At 41.4% G+C, this 18623-nt stretch overlaps 1 protein-coding gene across 1 annotated transcript in view; it reads right to left on the reverse strand.

The window, feature by feature from the left end:
- CEP135 (centrosomal protein 135) overlaps window positions 1–10338 on the reverse strand; it is a 68401-nt gene extending 58063 nt beyond the window's left edge. The window contains exons 1-5 of the mRNA XM_007450260.1: window positions 10199–10338; window positions 7682–7872; window positions 6137–6304; window positions 3294–3435; window positions 1103–1187 (exon numbers count right to left, since the gene is read on the reverse strand). Coding sequence (XP_007450322.1) covers window positions 1103–1187; window positions 3294–3435; window positions 6137–6304; window positions 7682–7872; window positions 10199–10338 — 726 coding nt within the window. The remainder of the gene's footprint in view (window positions 1–1102; window positions 1188–3293; window positions 3436–6136; window positions 6305–7681; window positions 7873–10198) is intronic.
- Between the last annotated feature and the right edge of the window lie 8285 nt (window positions 10339–18623).

The following is an 18623-nucleotide window of genomic DNA, read 5'->3' on the forward strand; positions in this document are numbered from 1 at the left end:
AGAGCTTGAAGAGAACAGTAAAATCTGGAATATATGCTGAGAAAAACAGAACAAGTTCAAGCAAAAAAAAAAAACTGAAAGGAAACAGACTGGACTCAATCAAGATTGATAACCACAATAGATTGGTGGTTTCAATCAGAATGGTCAGGTTATTTTCTCCAAACACCCCAGCCACCTCATGCAGAGATAGTAAAGATTGGTCAGTTTATGTTCATAAAGTACTTGGAAAAAAATATGATGAAAGAATGACTGAATATAAATTGAAAAATATCAATACAATTCATCTCATGTGCATATTTGGTATCTTCAACATCTCTCCATGAAGTAAGTTTTTTGGTTGACATTATAACAATTCCTTTTAACTCCATTTTATCCAAGTAATCTTCAAAGTACTTTATAAACTTAACAGTTACACCAACACATAAGTTACATCTATATTTGTATGTGCAGATTTCTTCACTCCAAAAAAACGTAGTCATGTGCAGAAAATGAAAAACGTTACCCAATTTAAACTTCAGTAAGCATGTTAAGAAAGAAAGCCTATAATTATCCAAGTCAGAATTTAGCCAAGACATCAACAGAAAGTAGGAAAGAACAAAGCTTGTTAAAGTTATAATCTAACTCTGCATCTATTAATTCCCCTGCTTCTTCAGCAAACTGTGTCAAGGGGTACTAGTGCTTGTAGCAAAAACATGCAACAAATATGGTAACACAGAAAAGTAACTTTCAAAGAGCCTTATATTCAAAATGACAAAATCTATAGTAAGATTAAAAAATTATTTAAAATACCATTACAAAGCATAACACACTTTAATAAAATACCTCCTGAGATGGAAACAGTTAATATGGTTATATTTGGGGAGACAGATAATTCACCTTAAAAAATCAAAACAAAACAAAAAACTACTATTCATCTCCATGCATAATGAAGGGAATGGACTGAATGCCCTGAAGCCATCTAAGCCATTCCATCTATTAATTCTAAATATTAACAAATTTATGAAAAAGAAGAGCTGTATTAAAAACTCAGTATCAGTAATATCAAATATAACTTAATTTCACTTACAATCACACCTACTATGCAAGTAAATAAAAATCCTACCTGCTTGTTATAATCTCTCAGTCCACTTTCCATCACTGCTAACTTTTCTTGTAACTGGTAGACTTCTTGCTGAAGTTCTTGAATTCTGAAACACATTTATAACTAATGTCAATATACTTTTGATAAGGAATACAAAATAACAAGAAGTGAAACTAGATGCCTTCTCTTAAAAACCCTCTACTTTTTGTTTCTCAGTGAAGTAGGAGGTGCTGTGCCGAAGGGTTCCGAAGCCACAGCATAGAGTACATCATCTTGCAGATTTAATTTTCCAAGAATAGATAAAAAATTGAGCAGTAAATAATTTGAAACTCAGATACATTATGCCTACTACTGCATTTTAATCCTCAGGACAGCTCTTCCAGGTACTGTTGCCAATTCTTAGGTTCAGGGAACTAAGCGTCTAGTCCAAAATTCATAATATTATAAAGTGAAATAAGGGATCCTACATGACCCTGTATTTTCTAAAGAACTATCCTGCAATCCTAGAAAAAAGAAAAATATTGAGAAATACTACCACTTTCCAAGTAACTACAGCAAAAAACCTACTCCTTTCAGGAACTCGTTAATTCTAAGAGAAACGAGATTTGTCTAAATTATCTGAATTCTGCAACTGCCCAAATGTATTTGTTTTACATCAAACTTTGCCACGCATTAACATAAATATGACACAACCACTTTCATACTGGAAAAATAAAGCCTGAAGCCAGGTCCGCTTTTAAGAGAGGGGCTTCCCTGGCGGCGCAGTGGTTGAGAGTCCGCCTGCCGATGCAGGGGACACGGGTTCGTGGCCCGGTCTGGGAAGATCCCACATGCCGCGGAGCGGCTGGGCCCATGAAGCCATGGCCGCTGAGCCTGCGCATCCGGAGCCTGTGCTCCGCAACGGGAGAGGCCACAGCAGTGAGAGGCCCACGTATTGCAAAAAAAAAAAAAGAGATTTTCCATGGAGTAGGGTAAGGCTAAACACTGCTCGTCCCTGCCATTACTGGAACCAACATTTCCTACTAATCTAGGTGTAGGAGAGGAGTATGTATGCAACCACACTTACATATGCATGAATCACTCTGAATACAGTTAAATGTGCACATGCAAATTAAAACAAACAAGATAATCAAGAGACTAATGCTACCTATGATGGTTTGATAGAAAAGAAGAATGAAGAAGAATGTTAAGGCAAAAGAAAAACACAGAAAATGATAACACATGTAGTCCCCAAAAGCTTCTTGCATAATACTAACACACTGTCTAAGTCCTAGATTATAACTGTACCACAAAAACAAAACACGAGATATTTCATGGGTAAGGTCAGATAACTATATAAATACAGGTACATAATACTGTGTGAGATGAACTGCGCTAAAAGATCCTAATTAGTCCCTCAATCAATGTCTTTTTTTTTTTTTTGCTATACTGAGATTAATAAAGTAGAAAACTCCCCCATATTCTCTGCATAATCTACAAAGTAAAAAGCTAACTGCACTAACCATTTCCACTAGTGTGTTCTGTACTTTAAACTGTTTCTGCAGCTAAGACCACAGAGGCTGTCACTAGTGCTCTCTCACTCCTTTGTACCTCTTATAATTTTCTTAATGGCATTTTGTGTATTTCCCTTGTCTCGACTTTGTTATACTGGGTTATAAGTTTCTCAAAAGCTGCAACACCACCTTATTCATCTTTACATCCCCAGAACAGTTACATAGTGCCCTTTCCAGAGAACTTAATGAAGTTTTAATTAAAACAATTTATATCTGATTCCAATTTAAGGAAATATCAACATATAGAGCTAGAGAATCATGAAGCAGAATTTCAAAGCCAGTTACAAGTCTACTCATGTCTACTGGTATTTCACAAAAATCTAAAGTAATAAGGAGTCTGTAAAAGATTTACTAGGTGATGAAACTAAATGTCAAAGCAACTCTACTGAAATAGGCTCTAGATGGCACTAAATTGTTTTAAATCAAATATGGACAGAAACATCAGATATATGATCTCTTTGAAATCAAAAGTTTCAAAACAAGTAAAAACCTTCTATATTCAGAATACACTCAGAAAGCATTTACTGAATGCTTGTGCAAAGTTCTGTGCTAGGCACCAGAGATATGCTAGTTAAGAAGACAGAAGCCCTATTATGAAGAAACTGAAGGGGAACCAAGTGATCAATTAACTAAAGCCAACAAATAATTATTTAATGCACCTGTTATCAGCCACTTGCAGGAGGTCTGCAATGTAAGGGTCATCTGGCTGAGGAACTGGATAAGAACTGACTTCAGAGGGAGGGACTGGTTCATCAATTTGCATACGCTGGCGCCTGAAAGCAATACTTCTTTTCTTGCCACCTAAAAAAAGCAAATGTGTATTTCAAAAAATAAATAAATAAATAAATAAATAAAAACAAAACAGAACACTGTCTTAGAATTAAATATTTCAGAAGGTTAGCCTTTTAATTATAAAGTGTGTCTCTAGATCATATTACATACTGATAAAATGTTTTCTCCCATATATATAAATACCCACCTGATCTTTAAACAACGCATTCCTGAAATCCTCAACAAGATATGGTTATAAAACAAGCTTTAGGGCTTCCCTGGTGGCGCAGTTGTTAAGAGTCCACCTGCCGATGCAGGGGACACGGGTTTGTGCCCTGGTCCGGGGAGATCCCACATGCCGCAGAGCGGCTGGGCCCGTGAACCATGGCCGCTGAGCCTGCGCGTCCGGAGCCTGTGCTCCGCAACGGGAGAGGCCACAACAGTGAGAGGCCCGCGTACCCCAAAAAGCAAACAAACAAACAAACAAACAAAACAAGTTTTCTTTTCTGCATGCTTTGTACATATGCCCAGATTGAATCTGTTCCTCCAGGAGATGAGGACCAGACTTCAGCAAGATTAAAAGTTGAGTGTGCCTTGTGGTATTCGCCATTATGAGCTCAAGAAATCATCACCAGCAGAAAACTGTCAAACGAGGAGCTTAAGGTAGTGATAACTAAAATAAACATGCTTATTAAGCAATGCCAAAGGAGAAGATAACTGAAACTTTAAGAAGCAAAATTAGTATACAGCGGAATGTATACCCTGAATTAGTATAATTTCTTAATTAGTAAATTGTCTCAATTATCCTTAAAACTAGCAGGAGTAATTTATTTTTATGGTTAGATATATCCTGCCTTGGTCCAAGCCACACGGATAATTTACCTTTTCCAGTATCTGGCCAAGATTAGACATATACTTGAAAAACTAATTGACCCTCACAAAGAACAAACATAACTCTCAACTTTGTCTTCATTAGAATCCTAACAAATTTTTTACACTCCTAATCTTTTGTTTTGAGGATGAAGAAACTGGGTCAAAAGTATTTAAATGACCTGCTTGTATACACACCTGAACAGGTAAACCATTTTCTTCTTCCCTTATCTCCTGGTTTTCCTCCTTGGTTGCTCCTCAGTTTCTTTCAAAGACCCTCTTCTTCCACCTGTGCCTTAAATGTCAATTTTCCTAGGGTCTGTCTTTGGTTCTCCTCTCTTTCCAGTCTACATTATCTTACTAGATAATTCCTACCACATTCAGAGCTTCAACTCTCATGATATTCCAATGATTCCCAAATGTGAATCTCCATCTGGGATCATACTGCTGAGAACAGATCTACATATCCCGCTGCATACTAGAAACCTGTGTGAATGTCCTGTAGGTATAACATACTCAACACGCCCTTTGTGGAGGGTGGACTCCTGTTCTGCTTTCCACATTCTCTATCTTAAGAAATACTACCATCATCCACCCACTCATTCCCTTCAAACAGAAATTTAGGAATTCCTCTACTTCCCAAGTCTACCACATTCAGTTACTAAATTTTAGAGATTACACCTCCTAAATCTCTCTTGAATCTGTCCCACTCTTTTCTCAGAAAATCTATCCTCTTTTTTGTTTTCTTAATCTTCTAGGTACTTCTGAGATCTTCTCCCACATTTCTCCATCTTTTCTGCCTTTAGCTCACAGTCCTCCCTCTCCATCTCATTTCCTGCCATTTCAAGTCCCACTTATTCCTCCCTGACCCTGACCCCTCGGTTCACAATTCCTCAACTCTCATGAGTCCTCTTCACTCAGCTATAGGCACACAATAACATGATTACGCCTGGACTTTGTCACTGGTCAGAACTGTGCCAGTGCCCAGATCTTCAACTCTCTTCTGATGGCAATCTTCATTCTGACCAAATTACTTCAGTCTCTACCTAGTCTCATAATTCAGCACTTTCCTACACCTCACTTACTTCCATAATCTTAATCCCATGGTTTAGACATCTCAATGATCTGGTTACTAGTACTGGAGATTGTTCCACTGACTTTATGCCCAGACAACCACCAACTCTCCATATACCCCATCATTTCTTTTTTCTTGCTTGAGAACTACTGAGCATAAAGCTAAAAAGAGTAAAATAGGGCTTCCCTGGTGGCGCAGTGGTTGAGGGTCCGCCTGTCGATGCAGGGGACGCAGGTTCGTGCCCTGGTCTGGGAGGATCCCGCATGCTGCGAAGCGGCTGGGCCCGTGAGCCATGGCCGCTGGGCCTGTGCGTCTGGAGCCTGTGCTCCACGGCGGGAGAGGCCATAGCAGTGAGAGGCCCACGTACGGCAAAAAAAAAAAAAAAAAAAAAAAAAAAAAAAAAAAAAAAATAAACTAAGAAATAAGAAAGTACATCATTTCCAAATTCTTTAATGAGTATGAATTACTTTTATAACTGCAATAATAATAATGATAAAAATTATAGAAAAAAGAATTTAAATTAATGATTAAGGAAATAAAACTCTGGGCACTGAAGCCAGACTACTTGTATCTAAGAAGCTATTATTACATAAATTTCTAAGCACATGTATAGGATATAAGCTGGATCTTCAGAAATAAATTTAAAAGTTTTTGTGACTAGCCAAGTACATCTTTTCAAATACTAAAGTCTAAGCATGAAAATCCAAAGTCCCATTTCAGTCAACAGTTCTAATATCTTTAAAATATTACATGCGTACAATTTGTTTTGAGAGGGAACAGACTCACCTGGAGTTTGTACTATAGCTTGCAAATTCTTTTCTTGAAGTTGTTGAATTTTTTCATTCTTAGCTTTACTCTCTTTCTCCAAAAGCTTGAGTTTATGAACATATTGATTATTTAGAAATTTCAGATCAGCTGTTTCACGTGCACACTTTTTCAATGTGGTTTTCAACTCTTAAAATGAAAAAGATTTCACAGAGTATTTTACAGTCTAGAAATTCTTCCATTTCACAAAATACATAAAGTCATTGTAATTTGAAAGGCTCCACCTGATTCTCATGTACGCTTTGTTAGAAAGGCTATACCTTTTCTACCACTATTAACAAACTGCAAATAAGTCACTAAGCACAAAAAGGAATTATATTTTTCTTCTGTGGTATGAGCCTAATATAAATCATGGCTTTTGATCCAGTAAATTGAATATGAAGCTAAGGGATTATGAATTCATGCCAGGTATCAGACAGGGCTTCCTACTGAATATGAGAAGATTTTATAATAAGTTAGCCATATAATTACCCTTTGCCCAGTACCTTTGAAATCATTCTAATTCTACCTTCCAGATCAAAGATGGGATATTGAAGAATCAGAACGACAGATATGTGGCTTTCTCTCAGTAAGAGAAAAACTAAAGTTATTTCAAGAACACTTCTTCAGTACCAGCATTTAACATTTTCTACAGCAATTTTTAAAAAAAATTTATTTATTTATTTATTTATTTATTTATGGCTGCGTTGGGTCTTTGTTGCTGCGTGCGGGCTTTTCTCTAGTTGCAGCGTGCGGGGGTTACTCTTTGTTGCGGTGTGTGGGCTTCTCTTGTTGCACAGTATGGGCTCTAGGCACACAGGCTTCAGCAGTTATGACACGTGGGCTTCAGTAGTTGTGGCACATGGGCTCAGTAGTTGTGGCTCACGGGCTCTAGAGCACAGGCTCAGCAGTTGTGGTTCATGGGCTCTAGAGCACAGGCTCAGTAGTTGTGGTGCATGGGCTTAGTTGCTCTGCTGCATGTGGGATCTTCCCGAACCAGGGCTCAAACCCATGTCTCCTGCATTGGCAAGTGGATTCTTAACCACTGTGCCACCAGGGAGGGCCCTCTATAGCAATTTTAATTCTAAAAATTTAATCCACATAAAGTAAAAATGAATACAGTTATGGAATGCAAAATTACTTTCCATCTTGGAAACTCTTCAACACACCCTACAATATTTCAAGAGGTGTCAATAGGATGACTATCACATTTTCTAATCAACAGTTTTAAAGGTAGACTAGGCTTTCTTACATATAAAATGAAAAAGGCAAAAATAGTGCATTTTAAAAATCACAAAATTTGGGCTACCCTGGTGGCGCAGTGGTTGAGAGTCCGCCTGCCGATGCAGGGGATGCGGGTTCGTGCCCCGGTCCGGGAAGATCCCACATGCCGCGGAGCGGCTAGGCCCGTGAGCCATGGCCGCTAAGCCTGCGCGTCCAGAGCCTGTGCTCTGCAACGGGAAAGGCCACAACAGTGAGAGGCCCGTGTATCGCAAAGAAAAAAAAAAAAAAACCACAAAATTTTACCTTTAATGTGTTGGCCTGATTGTTCTCTCAGTTTCATTAATTCCAGGTATAATTCATTATTTTCCTTACTCAATCTTGCATTTTCAAGTTTATAAGGTTCCAATACAAAATCAAAATTGGCACTTTCTTTTTCAGCTTTCACAGCAGATAATTTTGATTTCCGAAGACTTTCTGTTGTATGAACTAGATCACTAATATTCAAGAACAGAAAATGTAGATACAAGGAAACATTCCATTAACTTTTAATAACTAAAAACATATTTGTAAAAAGACTTAAAATAAATGTTAATGTTAAGTGAGCTCAAATCTAAAAACAAACAAACAAAAACAAACACTAGGAGTCTTTCTAGGTACCAGGAAGTACTCAAAAATTTCTCAAAACAGGATTAAAGATTTTTTTTTTAATATAAATTTATTTTATTTTTGGCTGCATTGGGTCTTCGTTGCTGTGCACAGGCTTTCACTAGTTGCGGCGAGCAGGGGCTACTCTGTTGTGGTGCACGGACTCTAGACACGTGGACTTCAGTAGCTGTGGCACGTGGGCTCAGTAGTTATGGCCCGCAGGCTCTAGAGCGCGGGCTCAGTAGTTATGGTCTGCGGGCTCAGTCACTCCGCAGCATGTGGGATCTTCCCAGACCAGGGATCGAACCTGTGTCCCCTGCATTGGCAGGCGGATTCTTAACCACTGAGCCACCAGTGAAGTCCCAAAACAGGATTAATTAAAAGTTATGAAACAGGCTTCCCTGGTGGAGCAGCGGTTGGGAGTCCGCCTGCCGATGCTGGGGACACGGGTTCATGCCCCAGTCCGGGAGGATCCCATGTGCCGCGGAGTGGCTGGGCCCGTGGGCCATGGCCACTGGGCCTGCACGTCCGGAGCCTGTGCTCCACAGCAGGAGAGGCCACAACAGTGAGAGGCCCACATACCACACACACACACAAAAAAAGTTATGAAACATATACACACAGGCAGAATCATCATTCAATCTCCCCTCTAACTTATCCCCCCATGTCTAATTAGTCACCTGATCTGGTGGAATCTGTGAAACTTATTTGTTCATTCAGCAAACATTTACTGAATGCATGCTATATGCTGTGTCAGGGACGCAACAAATAATGAGTCAGTTCCCGACCTCTAAGAACACAGACCAGTGGAATATTCACTCCATCAACATTTACTGAGCAGGGGACATGGTAAAGAACCCACTATCACGGATCTTATATTCTACTAACAATCTGTCAAAAGTTATAATACTATGTGATAACCTCAACAAATATTTCAGTGCCAACAATGTGTTCAGCCTGTTCTAGGTATGCCAGTTATAAAGTCAGTCTCTAGTCTCATGGAGTTTGCATTCTATCGGGAAGATAAAACAAGTTTCCAACAATGATAATAGCTAATAACATGCAGCAAATGTGACAGAGTCCTGCAGGCCATATGGCTAACTGAACATAAGGGCAAGGCAGGAGGGAGAGGAGAAAGGGACTTTATACGCAGATAGAATTGCACATGGAGAGACCAAGGGAGAAAGCGAACACATGTTTAGGAGCTTCAAGTGGTTAATACATGGGAGATGAAGGTGTACGAGTATAAAATCACTGTGGAAAAAGTTTGTCAGTTTCTTGAAAAGTTAAATATACTTCTACCCTATAACTCCGAATTGTCGATCTAGTACTAGATCATGAAGGATTCTGCTGGCCATGCTAAAGACCATAAAGTATCGTTCATCCATTCTCTCCTTTCCATCATCATCACTTATAGTCCTACTGCGAAAGCCTCCTAGGCCACTTCCCTGCTCTAGTCTCAAATCACAGTAGTAGAATTCATGCGGAAAAGAACAAAAATCACAAAGACTCTTTCAGTTAAAGTAACAAGTAACAGCTAAAGTCATGGTCAACCACATTAGAGAAACATTATAAACGTAATAGTAATTAGAGACCAGTGACTAACATAATGCCAACTATATTTCAATAAAAAAATAAAGATCAGTGAATAAAGCAGTTACAGAACTCCCAACCAGATCAGAAAATCACATTAAAATTTGTACTTTTGGGCTTCCCTGGTGGCGCAGTGGTTGAGAGTCCGCCTGCCGATGCAGGGGACACGGGTTTGTGGCCCGGTCCGCGAAGATCCCACATGTCGCGGAGCGGCTGGGCCCGTGAGCCATGGCCGCTGAGCCTGCGCGTCCGGAGCCTGTGCTCCGCAACGGGAGAGGCCACAACAGTGAGAGGCCCGCATACCACAAAAAAAAAAAAAATTGTACTTTTACTCACAGACAAAACCTGCAGAAGCATTCACTCTGAATAGTATAGCGTGAATGGTGACCCTAGAGTTTTGCAATGTGGAGGCCCTGAATTGATGACAGCAGAGTAGAATCTAAGAAGAATAGAGAAACTTCAGATGACTTAAGGACTTTTAAAAAATCTACCCATTTCTCTACTGAAGGATAAAGTTCAATCAGAAACTAGATAAATGGGATTAAGGATCACACAGGTTTAGAACTGTACTTTCATCTTTACCTGAAAAGTTTTTCTACCAAAGGTAAACACTCCACTGTCAGAGTCTGGCGGTATCCCAACTGATCCAATCTTTTCCTAATATTAATATATTTTCTTTCTGCAGCTGTAGTCATCTTGTCTTCCAAACTAGTTTTATTCATTTCCAAAAACTAAAATCCTAAAAGAAAAGAATGAAACATCATTCTATTATCAGCTATTATTATTGCTTAATGTTAAGAAAAAAAGAATCTTTTAATATGAAGCAATTATTCTTTGTTTCTTTTCAGGTATGCAGTCTTCTGGAATATTTAGATTGATTTAAATCCAATGTTTATGATATTCACATTGCTGCATTAAAATAAACATCTCCTCATAAACCTGTATGGAAAAGTTAAAACAGGGACTTCCCTGGCGGTGCAGTTGTTAAGAATCCACCTGCCAATGCAGGGCACGTGGGTTTGAGCCCTGGTCCAGGAAGATCCCACATGCCGCGGAGCAACTAAACCCCTGTGCCATAACTACTGAGCCTGCGCGCCACAACTACTGAAGCCTGTACGCCTAGAGCCCGTGCTTCGCAACAAAGAGAAACCACCGCAACGAGAAGCCCGTGCACCACAACGAAGAGTAGCCCCTGCTTGCTGCAACGAGAGAAAGCCTGTGTGCAGCAACGAAGACCCAATATAGCCAAAATAAATAATTTTTTTTAAAAAGTTAAAACAATAGAGCTTCTAGGAAAAAAAAAAAAATTTCCCAAGCCTGAGACAGGCAGAGAATACTTAGAAAAGCCTCTTTTAACAGCACTAAATACAAAGGAAAAACTTGATAAATTGGATTTCTTTAAACTAAAAAGTCTGCTCATCAAAATATGCCCTTTTATTTGACAAACAAAAACAAAAGAGTAGGAGAAAAATATTCATAATATCTAACAAAGGATTTGTATATGGGATAAAGAACTCTTACAATTCAATAATAAACACAACCCAATAAGAAAATGGGCTAAGATTTGCAAAAGATATCTGAATGGGAATAATCATATGAAAAGTTGCTTAATACCATTAGACATCAGGGAAATTGAAACCACAATGAGATACAATTATGCCCATACTAGAATGGCTAAAATTAAAGGTACAATACCAAATGTCGTCAAGGACTTGGAGTAACAGAAATCTTCACATTGCTGACAGGAGTGTAAAATCTCTGTGGAAAAAGCCTGGTAACTTCTTATAAAGTTAAACATACTTCTATCCTATGACTCTCTAATTCTAAGGTATTTACTCAAGGAAATGAAAATAAGCATCTACAAAGAGACTCTACAAGAATATTCGAAGCAGCTTTATTCATAATAGCCCCAAACTGGAAACAACCTATTTGTCCATCAATAGAGGAAAGATAAGTTACATAAGATACATATACTGTATGATTCCATTTATATGAAGTTCAAGAACTGGCAAAATTAAACTATGTGCACAGAAATTAGAACAGCAGTGGCCTAGGGCTATGGGGGTGCGAGTGGAGCCTGAATGGAAGGGCCTACAACGGAACTTTCTGAGGTAATGAAAATATTGTGTTGATGGGAACAGACGTCACACCAGTGTATACATTTATCAAAGCTTTTCAAATAGCACACTTAAGATCTGTGCATTTCACCATGTAAATTTTACTTAGATTAGAAAAAAAAAGACACAAACGCATAAGTATCTCTGTACATGTTTTTATCCTTGTCTTTTTAAATATTTATGAATATATTATCTATCAACCTGCCCTAAAATGGAGTCATCCAAAGATCACTTCTTTAGAAAAATGTGCTCTTTTCTAACTTTGCCAGGTAAATATGGTCCTAATACTCATATTTCTAAACCAAATAAAAACTTTGTTTTACATCTTTACTGTTCACAATTTATAAAACATGCAAGTATATGAATACATGCAAAATTTGGTCCTCACAACTACCCTGTGAGGGAGACAGGGTGAAGGACACCCTCCCTGTTCAAAGATGAGGTAAGACTGCCTAAAGAGAGTAACTTTCGGGACTTCCCTGGTGGCGCAGTGGTTAAGAATCCGCCTGCCAATGGAGGGGACACGGGTTTGAGCCCTGGTCCGGGAAGATCCCACATGCCGCGGAGCAACGAAGCCCGCGTGCCACAACTACTAAGCCTGCGAGCCACAACTACTGAGCCCGTGCACCTAGAGCCCATGCTCCGCAACAAGAGAAGCCCATGCACCACAACGAAGAGCAGCCCCCGCTCTCTGCAACTAGAGAAAGCCCGCGCACAGCAATGAAGACCCAAGGCGGCCAATAAATAAATAAGAGTAACTATATTCCCAAACCACAAGGCCACGAAGTAGGTGGGCATTCAGGTCCCCTGAGTCCTGATCCAGCAATCTGGTTTCTGTACTATGCTGCCTCAACTTACCAAATCACTCCTAAATTAGTACCTCTCCTTGATTACTGCTTTCTACAAATCCTTCCTTCTCCACACTCCCGCTAGCCTTTTCTTTGAATGGCGTCCCCATTCTATACTAGGTTCTTTCTAGGTTCCTTCCACAAGAGGGACCTGATGCAGGGTGTTCTAGAAAAAGTCCTGGAGACATCAGAAATGCACCTGTCAAACCAAGAACTAGTAGGGCCTCAACATTCAAACATGTCTCCATTTTGTCTGGTACCCACTTTGGTTACCCAGAAATAATACTTCCTCACAGCCTTCTGAGAGAGAGGGAGAATATGAATATGAATCAAAAAATCATCAACACACAGGACAGATGAAAAAGATTAAAATCCTCCCAACAAGGACAAAAAACACGTATTAGGCTTTCCCCACCCACAGGCTGCTGTCCTCCACCACCACCCCCATCTCCATTATCCAAACACTGTGGCTATACTGAAAATTTCTAGCAAAACAACATAAAAGGTAAGGTTTGGAGGTCCTCCACGCATACGTGTTTAGAACCAGCCACTTGCTAAACTCTGGGGGGTTGACGTCTGAAAGCCAGTACATCTTATTTTTACAAAAATATCCTGTGCGTACATATGCACAGGGGCCAAAAAAACAAAACATAACAAACCCCAAAACCAACCTTAACTGAGTTTATCTCGCGAATCTTCACTCATTTCAGAGAGTGGAAGAAGAGGGGATGTTTACTAAGGTGCCGGCTAAGGGTTAATAAACGACTCTCGTCCTACGCTTTTGGGCACTTTTGTTTTTACAAAGAGCCTGTATGATTCTTATATGAAAAGAGCATTTTAACTTTTAAATCAACCCATCAGTCAGTAGGAGGCGGGTCCGCGGGGGCCGCACAGACGCTCGCGGCAAGAGGGGTAGCAGGAAACAGGGGGCTCCCGCGGCCCCAGGCCGACCTCCGGGCCGCAGCTCCGCAGTCGGGTGTTGAAGGGAAGGGGTGTCAGCAGCGGGGCGGCGGGGAGTCTCCGCGCCCCGTCCGCCAGCCCGCCCGGGCCCCACTTCCTCCCGAAGCTGCGCGGCCTCCCTCCCGGCAGCGCCCCGGCCCGGCCCGGCCCGCCAGGACCGCCCGGGAGGCGGAGGCACCGCCCAGCCCGGCCCTCCCGCCCCGCGCCGCGCTCACCCACAGCCCCGGCCGCTGCTCCCTCCGCCTGCGGTCGCATTCTCCCTCGCGCCTCGCCTCCCTTGCTGGTTCCTTCCGCCCCAGACACCGGTTCCGGCTCCAGGACAGTTTGAAAATGGCGCGGAGAGACTATCGGGGCCGGCGCGGAGGAGGCGCCGTAGTTGCCTCGGTAACGGCAGCGGCAGTCGTTTCGCCGCGCGCGGCGGGGACGCGCCCGACAGAGATGGCGGCGCTAGGCCCGGCCCGGAAACGCAACGGCCCGCACGGCGCGAGGCCGCGGCACCCCCTAGCGGCAGGCGAACCCCGAACCTCAGCGGGCGCCAGAAACTGTGTCATCCTCTCCGTCGTGTGCCTTAACCTTCTGGACGCGGGGTTAAAACCGTGCCCAGCCCTGGTCCCTGCTGCGGATTAGCCTTCACCCGCTAGGGGGACGCCTAGTCACCACGTAAACTCCAGCTTAAATAGCCAGTTGTCTGTGCAACTTTCCCTGAGAACCACCCACACCCATGTCCCCGATGCCTAGACCCTTATATTTATTCATCCCATTATGATGAGTATAATATCACTATGTTTTGATCCCATGAGTTATAACTCATCCCGTCAAAATGTAATTATTTGTTTATATGTCTCTCCCTGCCTCCTCCAATTTTGAATTCCTTGAGTCAAGATTATTTTACTCAGCTAGTTTCTCTGGCACCGACCGCAGTAAACATTTGTGAATGAAATTACATTTAAATCAACTGGTTATAGAGAGCCTGCTCATATATAGAAAACACATGGTCAAATCCTAGAATTCCACTTCTCGCGTGAAAACTTTAGATGATCAGAGAGGAGCTCATTTCCTCCTTTCTATTTACTACTCTCCCAAGTAGGACTTCCATTCTGAAAATGTACCTAATCTTTGGGTATCACCTAACTGCTCTGTGGGTTGTGAATACTTTGTACTCATTCATATATTGCTTTAACCGTTTTCATTGTGTGTGCCTTGTCTTTTCCCACATGCTTTAATAAGTTGTTTTATGAATTGTGGGGCAATCCTGTTGGGGCCACCCTCAAAACTGATAACTGGGGGGGAGGGAGAGCCAGATGCAGAGAGAAAAAAAAATAACCTTTCACTGAAAGTGCGCTTACAAACCAAAAACAATGAAGAAATCTAATGCTAACAAGGATAGCCAACAAAATAAAACATCAAAACATGAATTCTCTCTAGATGAAATGAAAGAGTCTGATGAAGCCTTTAAAATGAATATGTGTAAGGTGATCTAGATCGAAGTTTCTCCACCTTGGTACTTTTAACATTTTGGGCTGAATAATTCTTTGTTTTAGAGGGCTTGTCCTGTGTATTGCAGAATGTTTAATAACATTCTTGGCTTCTACCCACTAGATGCCAGTAGCATCCCCCAAGTTGTGACAACCAAAAATCTCTCCAGACATTGCCAGCTGTACCTTGGGAGGATAAATCACTCCTGGTTGAGAACCCCTGGTCTAGATAGATGTAAGGAATAACAGCCATTAGAAAGAACAAGAATTGTTAAATGAAACAAGAACAGATGCATATGAAAGGGAGTCAATGAGAAAAATTGGAAATTAAAAATACAGTCATCAAATTTGTTTTTACATTTCGTGGGATGAACTGTAGATTAGATATAGTGAAAAGAACTAGAAAATTTACCTAGAACCTAGTGAAAAGGAATATATTTAGAAAGCAATTAAGAAATACAAATAATAGCTTGAGAGACTCAAAGAAGGCCCCAGAGCTATGAAAGGCAGATGCCCCCCGCAAAGGTGTCCACACCCAAATTTCTGGAACCTATGAATATGTTATATTACATGGCAACAGGGATTTTGCAGATATAATTAAGGTTGTTAAAGGCCTTAAAACCGGGAGATTGTCCTGGATATTCCAGGTGGGCCCAATGTATTTGCACAAACCCTTAAAAACAGATAAGTGTGAGCAGGACTTGATGGCTGTTGGGGATTTGAAGATGGAGGGTGCAGTGTGATGAGGAATGTGGGGATCCTAGGACAGCTGAGGGAGGCTAAGAGCCTGCAGAGAATCATGAACCTCAGCCCTCCAGGAACAAGGAACGGAATTCCTGCCAACAACCTAAGTGAATGTGGAAGCAGATTTCCTCCTTTATTCTCTTACCTTGAGATAAAAGCCAGGCTACTGACACCTTGATTTTGACAGCAGGGCCTACCTAGACTTCTGACCTACAGAACTATGAGATAATCAATTTGTACTGTCTTAAGCTGCTATGTTTATGGTGACTTGTTACAGTAGGAAGAGAAAAACTAATTCAGCAAAGAAGCAATGTTTGAAGAGATAATCGCTAAGAATTCTCCAGAACTGAATCAAGGTACAAATCTTCAGATAAAAATTTTGCATCATTCTAATTAAAGATGGCAGATTAAATGTACACATTAGCTTCAGCCTTCCTCTCACTCTCTCTCCCTCCTTCATCCTTTTAAAATGACAGTAAAGGTACTTTCATTAATTAATTTATTTTTGGCTGTGTTGGGTCTTCGTTGATGCGCATGGGCTTTCTCTAGTGGCGGCGAGCGGGGACTACTCTTCGTTGCAGTGTGCGAGCTTCTCATTGCGGCCAGAGCACGGGCTCTAGGTGTGTGGGCTTCAGTAGTTGTTGCACACGGGCTCAGCAGTTGTGGCGCATGGGCTCAGTTGCTCCGCGGCATGTGGGATCTTCCTGGACCAGGGCTCGAACCCATTTCCCTTGCATTGGCAGGCCGATTCGTTGTGGTGTGCGGGCTTCTCATTGCAGTGGTTTCTCTTGTGGAGCATGGGTTCTAGGCGCATGGGCTTCAGTAGTTGTGGCACGTGGGCTCAGTTGTTGTGGCTCTTGGGCTCTAGAGCGCAGGCTCAGTAGTTGTGGTGCACGGGCTTAGTTGCTCCGCGGCATGTGGGATCTTCCTGGACCAGAGATCGAAGCCTTGTCCCCTGCATTGGCATGCGGATTCTTAACCACTGTGCCACCAGGGAAGTCCAAAAGTACTTTTTAAAAGGCTTTAGAACCAAGAGAATAGTAGTGGAGACAAGATCAGTAAAATTTGGGGACTGGCAAGCAGTTGGACAGCAGAAAACAGACTTCTCAGCCTTGAAAAATCTGAATCCCAAACAGCAGTGGTAAAAGCTAAGAAGTAAGCTAACTACTCTGCAGAAACCCCAAAGGCCCAGGAACTGGTAGTATCAGGTAGCCCTGAGGGGGCTAACAGCAGCAGAGTTGTTCTTGGTAGTTTCCTACTGTCTTGCTCTGTAGGCAATCTGGAGCTAGTTCCATGTAGCTCCACCTTCATCAGGAGTAGATGCTTTGCCCCCTCACCTTCATTACTTCATTACAGGTCCCCCAGCAGGATGGATCAGATGCAGGCTGAGCAAACTCTGTGGGTACAGACAGGAATTATTCATGCCAGCTATCAGCAAGCTATTTGCTGGCTGCTATCAATGTGGGGTGCTCTCCAGATAGTAATGAGAAAGACAACTGAGAAAGCTCCTAGACACAGTGATATACACGCACAGACTAACCTGTCTCCCAGAAACTCCTTGGCACTTGCTTGTTCAGTGTGTGGGGCTGTGGAAGGCAGGGATTTCCTAGGCTCTGGGCTTTGATATTGATTCTATTAAGTCCATCTGATCCCTCCCCTACTTTTACTCCCTTTATTAGTTTCCTCGGCTGCCATTATAAATGATCACAAACTGGGTGGCTTACCACGACAGAAATGTAACCTCTCACAGTTCTGGAGGCCAGAAGTCCATGTGTGTCTTTTATAAAGGCACTTATCATTGGATTTAGGGCCCACACAGATAATCCAGTTGATCTCTTCATCTCAAGGTCCTTAACTTTTCACATCTGCTAAGATCCTTTTTCCAAATAAGGTAACATTTGCTGGTTATGGGAATTAGGATGTAGACATGTCTCTTGGGGGGACTACGATTCAACCCACCACACTCCCCTAGTTTTTGACATTTTTATTTAGTCTGGGTGAGCAGAAAGACAAAAGACCATGTCATGTATCCTACAGAGCCTCACACTTGCGTAAAGTTTTTCATCTTTTGTTTCCTTCCTTTCTTCCTCCCTCACTCTCTCCCTTTCTGTTTCACTTAAAAGCTGAGAACTTTCCATATTTGCTTATTTGTTTAGTTATGGCTGAGGTGGGAGACGGATGGAGAGGGCTGTCCAAGTAAAAGTGAAAGAATTCAGTGAAGTGTAAAAGCATTATTCTGTCATTGCTGTATAGTGAAATAGAGCAGCCCAGGAAAATAGGAGATAGCATCTCAATGGAAGTGAGATTATAAAGCCAGACTATAGGGCAAATATCACATATTATCAAATACATATTTTTAAACACTAGATCACATTCAGAGTGACTAGATGCTGAGTTTCCAAGAAGCAAAACGAAATTGCATTCTGACTGAGTGAACAGCAGAATCTCATCTTGCATCTCAGTTTCCCCTGGGGAGCATAAAATAAAATAGTGGGTAAAGCTGCCTAGATTATTCAAATTGTGCTTTACCTTTCTTCCTATTTCTATAGTTCTTGGCTGAGAGCATTTTGCTGAATTTAAACGAGTGCTTTGTGTTAAAACTTTATATATTGTTATGGGTTGAATTGTGTCCTTCCCAAAATTCATATATTGAAGTCCTAACCCCCTCAGAATGTGACCTTATTTGGAAATTGGGTCATTGCAGATATAATTGATTAAGATGAATTCATACTGGTGTAGGATGGGCCCCTAATCCAACATGCCTGGTGTCCTTATAAAAAGAACACACTATGTAAAGAGAAAGAGACACATACAGAGAAAAGACAATATGAGGACAGGGAGAATGCTGTCTACAAGGAATGCC

Source organism: Lipotes vexillifer, unplaced genomic scaffold, assembly GCF_000442215.2.
Source record: "Lipotes vexillifer unplaced genomic scaffold, Lipotes_vexillifer_v1.1 scaffold1288, whole genome shotgun sequence".
Lineage (NCBI taxonomy): Eukaryota > Metazoa > Chordata > Mammalia > Artiodactyla > Lipotidae > Lipotes > Lipotes vexillifer.